Source organism: Nanorana parkeri, unplaced genomic scaffold, assembly GCF_000935625.1.
Source record: "Nanorana parkeri isolate BGI_ZX_2015 unplaced genomic scaffold, ASM93562v1 scaffold1811, whole genome shotgun sequence".
In the NCBI taxonomy this organism is placed as follows: Eukaryota; Metazoa; Chordata; class Amphibia; order Anura; family Dicroglossidae; genus Nanorana; species Nanorana parkeri.
Window position 1 is genome coordinate 38,051 of NW_017308079.1, and position 6,091 is coordinate 44,141.

At 46.6% G+C, this 6,091-nt stretch overlaps 1 protein-coding gene across 1 annotated transcript in view; it reads right to left on the bottom strand.

Moving 5' to 3' along the window:
• Positions 1-6,091, bottom strand: part of KMT2B (lysine methyltransferase 2B) — a 46,919-nt gene that overhangs the window by 12,377 nt on the left and 28,451 nt on the right. Inside the window, exons 16-23 of the mRNA XM_018571695.1 lie at positions 5,728-5,823; positions 5,543-5,641; positions 4,187-4,263; positions 3,688-3,812; positions 3,509-3,600; positions 3,276-3,413; positions 2,134-2,292; positions 646-763 (exon numbers count right to left, since the gene is read on the bottom strand). Coding sequence (XP_018427197.1) covers positions 646-763; positions 2,134-2,292; positions 3,276-3,413; positions 3,509-3,600; positions 3,688-3,812; positions 4,187-4,263; positions 5,543-5,641; positions 5,728-5,823 — 904 coding nt within the window. The remainder of the gene's footprint in view (positions 1-645; positions 764-2,133; positions 2,293-3,275; positions 3,414-3,508; positions 3,601-3,687; positions 3,813-4,186; positions 4,264-5,542; positions 5,642-5,727; positions 5,824-6,091) is intronic.

Genomic DNA, 6,091 nt, shown 5'->3' on the forward strand with positions numbered 1-6,091 from the left:
CATTAGGGTGGAGTGGGGAGGAGTCAGCCGTGTCACAAGAGATCGAGCTCCCCGCACCACCCGCTCTGCCTCCTGTGACAGCGAGTTGGGATGGAGAGCAGTTACAAGCACTCCAGGATCAGCTGATGGTGGGGAGTTTGTAAATAATTGAGGACGTAGTAAGCTTACCGTGTCCTCAGTTATGAATGAACAGGTAGTGCTCTACATCACTTCCTGTTCATGATTGTGGACATAGTAATTAATACCATATCCGCAATGAATGGATATGAGCGCTACGTATTGAGGCTTACGGTTCATTTATAACAGGGGCTGCAGAAAGGGAGATTTTTTCTATTTCAAAAGGGAAATATATCAGGGGGTCTGTTTAGACCGCTGATATTTCATTGAAGACCCTAACAGTAAAGTCAAAAAATGAAAATAAATAATTTTAAAAGGCTGAGAAAGAATAATAAAAAATAAATACATTTAAAAAAGTTGGTTTCGGCCTGAAAATTCCGATTCGGGGTACCTCCAATTATCAGAGGGAGTACAAGATTGAATCTTCGGTTTGGGATGGACTGACCCGTCCAATCCTGAACTCCCTCCGATAATTCATTAGCGACATCCGCCTATCTGCGACCTCGTGCTCCCGATCAGCTTCCTTACCAATCATCATGTTAATATTCTCCGGCTCCAGGCCCTGCAGAAATTTACGTCTGAAGCTGACGCCCTCGAAGTCCACGTAGACCCTGCGGAGCACGTCAAAAGAGTCCGTGTCCACCTTCTGCACAAAGAACAGGAGTCAGTGATATCGGAACGGCATTTCAGGGAAATTTGCATATTGATATTTTAACTGCATTCTGCAATGGTCTGCGAGAAGAGTCCTCATAACATTTAGGCCTCATTCACACTAGAGACGGCCGGCGCGTACAGCTCCATGCACGGCCTTATCGGGCAGCTCCCGGGAAGGACAGGTGCTGCGTGTGATTAGTATGCAACCCCGGTCCTTCTCTATGGGACTACGCGGCCGTACGCCACCCAACGCTTACTAGCCCTGCAGGTCCGTGCGGGTGAGCGTACTCGTACGCACACGGGATGGATCCTGTCTGCGTCCGAGCCAGGACACCAGCACCCGCACGGACCTGCACTTGGGGTGAGTACGGCCGCGTAGTGCCATAGAGAAGGACAGGGGCTGCGTACTAATCACACGCAGCACCTGTCCTTCCCGGGAGCTGCCCGATACGGCCGTAGCTGTACGTGCCGGCTTTTTCTCGTGGGAATGAGGGCTTAAAGTGACATTAAACCTTACTGTAATCCATGGTTGTTTCCCTTCTCTTTGCTGCTCTTCCTTTTAAATCTGTATCTGTTCTCATGCTGGGGCAGAACTTTTGTTTTGCAGCAGACTGCCTTGTCTCTGGAATGGATACAACGTGTCTGTGTGAAGGTTCACAACCTGAGCCAGCACTACAGGAAGTGCTGCAAAAGGGAAGTTCTCCCCCAGCATGAGAAGATACGGATTTAAAAAGGAAGAGCAGCAAAGAGAAGGGAAACTAACATGGATTACAGTAAGGCGCACATTACAGTATTGTTTTATGTTAAAAAATCTGAGGGTTTAATGTCACTTTAAAGTGCAAATATAGCCAAAACTTTTCTTAGGACAGAGCTGGGAAGGGGTTCAAATCCCTGTTATTTTATTTTCTGCTGTTTGTGTCCCTTTGTGGATATTTCCCATTACCCATTGTCCTGGAAGGGGGGGGACGCAGGGTGATTGATATTTTTTGCTAGCTGCAGATCTGCTATAAGAAAAAACTTTTAAGATAAAGACAAAGTGCACTTTGTGGTGACCAGTGGTGGGTCTAGTCCCAACATTAGATGCATTCATTTGTGTCTTATATCTGCATGCACTACAACCCTCTTGAACTATAATCCACTATGACCCTCCTAAACCATCACCAAGTACAGGATCTACCTCCCTTACCGCCGCCCAACCCCCAACTTTCACAGCCTCGTTGTGGTTACCCAGTGAACTTGTGAAATAAGACACATTTCTGCTAAATTTAGTGTTACGCAGAACCAGACCCGTAATATGGAAACTATCAGCCCCGACAGACTCATCACCCCGTTGAGTGTATAAAACCAGCATAAGATCCTCACCGTCCCGTCCAAGAGTTTGCCGTGTTTCTGGCAGAAGACCTTCTTGTCATCCTGGAAGGTACAATTGCGGGCCCGAGCGCACATGAAATGGAAGTTACTCTGGCAGGTGGACAAGCAGCAGCCCACGGTGGCTCCGGACTTCAGACAGAACTCGCAACGCTGTCAGGAAACACAAATGAAGGTGTTAGATCAGTGCGGAGTCATCATCTTTTAGATTGTAAGCCCTCAGGGGCGGGGCCCTCCTTACATCTTGTCTTGAATTGTAATGTCTACCTTATATTGTAAAGCGCCACGCTATATAAATCCTGTATAATGACAATAATAATCTCCCATCATAGGTCTCTCAGGCCAGCCTTCCATAAAGCTAAGAGTCAAGACAAACTGCCAAATGAGTTGCAGCAGTAGCCCTTTCGTCTTGTTTTATTGTATTTGCTATGTTCCTCAGCTCCCACCCTCTGTTTTGTCTCTAGTTAGTACAGCCTTTAGGTAGACAATCCCTGCCTCATGCTGCTGTTCAGTTCATTTCACTTTCCACCACAGAGACAGAGTGCAGGAAAGTGATCATCTTTTTACTGCTAAAACTACAACAAAAGTGTGAAAAAAACATCCTCTGTGCTGCACTCGTCTGAAATAAATCCACGGGTTCAACTCCTGCGTCTAGAGTTAAGCTGCCTGTGGATTCTGCCAAGTCAGCAAGTGGCCTTACTGCCTGCACAGACAGGATCTAGGACTCTGGGGCCCTTTGGCTCCACTTCCAAATCTTGCCGCCTTCACATTGGTAACAATTCTAAAATATGCCCCTTCTTATCGATTGACACAACCAAAATACTAATTCATTCCCTTGACTACTGCATCTCCCACCTCGTTGGCCTCTACTCCGAGTATACCCCTTCAGTCTATCATAAATAATCCTGCTAGACTCCTCCACCTTACAACCACTCTAATAAAAATATAAAGGCCATCCACAACTCCGCCCCGAGCAACATCACTAACCTCTTGCAATATCCACCAACACACTATCTAGATATATATATATATTATCTATATATCTAGATAAATAGATATAAAGGCAATTGATACAGACCACCACAATAGACCACCACCCAGCAGACCTGTGAGGACGGTATACCATTGACACTCACCATCTGTCGCCCTCGAGCAACCGCAGCGTGCACGTTTCTGAGGGAGCCGTCATTCTCCTCAAACACCTCCGCTGACCAGATAGCGCAGTTGATGTGCGTCCATTCATTCTGTCCGATATAGAGCAGCCTCCCAGCATCCTTGCAGAGAAAAGCAAACCACTCAAGTCAACAACAACGCAGACCAGTGGACGGTAAATTACATGAAAAAAAAACGTCACTTGCGGCTTGCACACCTTTGGTCCATCGTCTCCATATTTTAGACACAGCACACACTGCCGATTGTCCTTCTCCGGCACACCCCCCGACTCGTCCTCTTCTTTCTTGACTAAAAAAAATAATACATATTAAGTGTAAGAAAAACAAAATATCACAATTGCCGCAGTCACGACATCATACACAACACACAAATTACTTTTCCGTGGCAGTATGGGTTGCACAACTTCCCCATTGCGCGGATGACTGCCGTCTTCTCTATCCTGCCACAGGGCGTACGAGTGATCAGAATATGGCGGCATAATGGCATTAGGGAGTACTCCACTGCAACACAGAACATAAAGAGAAGAGGTCAGAGGCTGGACTGCAATTAGGACTTCACTTGGTGAAAACAGAGCAAAACAGATGCAGCGAGGAGATGGACTTCTGCGAGCTGCTGAGTGGAGAGAGTTCATTTTGAAAGTGGTCATGTGACCAATGCCTCGTGGACTCTGGTGGTAGAGAATCTTGGGGGGGGGGAGGAATCGACTTCATGTGAATGTTTAAGTATACGTTCTCTGAGATTCTCCAGCAAAGAAGGTTACATGACCAGCGCCTCCAACTGCAGTCGATCACCGTAAAGCTCACTTGTGTGGTAGCGTGCAAACTTGACGTGGGATAGAAAAAAAGTGGAGAATTACAGCAAAGCGTAAACTTACGTGGCCAAAGACTTGTCATCCTTCTCCCAATATTTGGAGTCTTCAACGCTGAACCAGCTAAAAGATTTCTCCATGAGCTGCACATCAACAAAGACACAAATGCTCCAGTTACTGAGGGAACATGGCGAACGCAAGATCAGCTAACGAGTTATTCATTACTGTTCGGTGTTTGTACTTCGCTCAATGAAAGTGCTGCTCCTCTGTGTGTATGACAAGTAGGCGAATATTCACACTGGCGGAAGGGCTCGTGTCTAGCTGGCAAGTAGGTCTGCTTAACAACTACACAAGGCAGCCAGTGATGAAATAAATGATTATTTTAAGCTTAAATTTAAACATATTTCCTAATACCCAACAATGATATAAATCCACTGTGTGTACAAAATACCATTGCAAACACAATTATAACCTTGTAATAAGTTGCAGTGATATCATCGGTGTGCTGTACATATCCTGTGCAGAGAGCAGAGCTGTGAGAGGGGTCAGCACCACATAACAGGCTGACTGCAGAAAACTACAGGAGGGGGCAGAGACAATACCAGCCACCCTGCACAGGAAGAAAGAACGGCAGCGATTGGTCTTTATTACAGGAGGGGGCGGAGATGAGACCAGTCACCCTGCACAAGGAGAGAGAGCAGCAGTGAGCGATCTTTATTACAGGAGGGGTGGAGACAAGACCAGTCACCCTGCACAGGAAGAGAGAACGGCAGTGATTGGTCTTTATTACAGGAGGGGACGGAGATGAGACCAGTCACCCTGCACAAGGAGAGAGAGCAGCAGTGAGCGATCTTTATTACAGGAGGGGTGGAGACAAGACCAGTCACCCTGCACAGGAAGAGAGAGCAGTCCTTATTACAGGAGGGAACGGAGACAAGACCCCTTCCTGTTTATTACTGACCATGCTAGGCATGAAGATCTGTCCTAGCATGGTCAGCACTTCTGACATGGAAGCTACAGGGCATCATGCCAATGGAAGGCACACCTTTGGTCCAGAAGTCAGATTACAGCTGCCACGCCCCCTCCAGTTTGACTGACAGCTGCTCTCCTGCACATCCCAGCTTACAGCCCAAGAATGCAAGGTCTCCTGGGACATGTGACATCCTCTGCAGCCTCCATCCCCAGCACTGTTCTTCTGGAGAAGAGGGGGGCCGAGCGATCATGTGACCAATGTTAAAAACCCCTAAAAAAACGAATTATTTCCTTCCAAATTGTAAATGGGGATAAATGTGTATACTGTATATGGCGACTGGTTTGTTTTTTCTATTCATTTGCATTAAATTCTGGCCATTTTGCACACTGCGGCCTTATGACACACATACTCCAGTTCATACATTTGTCAAAATGTTACAAATTAATTACCTTGATATACAATGCCTTCAGAGCTTCGCCACCTTCATTCAATACCCCGTTCTCCATATTCTGCTGAATGATCCGCACCACGTCGTCATTGAAGCAGGCCTGCACAGAATGGGCAAAGAAAGATTTGAAAAACCCCGATGGGTGAAGGAGGGAGAGATTTGGGGAGACCAGGACACAGTACTCACTATGGCGTTGTAGTGTCCATCCTCCAGAAGTTTCTCCAGAGACTGCAAATCGCAGGGAGAGTGGAGACATTTTCCTTCGGCCCCCGCATTCGAACACTACAAAAACACGAGGAAGAAAGTTACAATGTGATGGGATAAGGGGGCGCTGACCACCTTTCTATAGAAGGATCAGTGTTCTTACTGCACCTATTTACATTTCCTACACCTGCATTTGGAAAACCCTCTAGGACAGCGTTTCTCAACCTTTTTTTTAGTCACGGCACCCTTTAAAAGCAATGTACAATCCCGAGGCAGCGCAGTCTAAAATGTCATTGATTGTAAGGGGGACTCCACGCAAAAACAGTCATCGAAGTGCTCCCTTCAA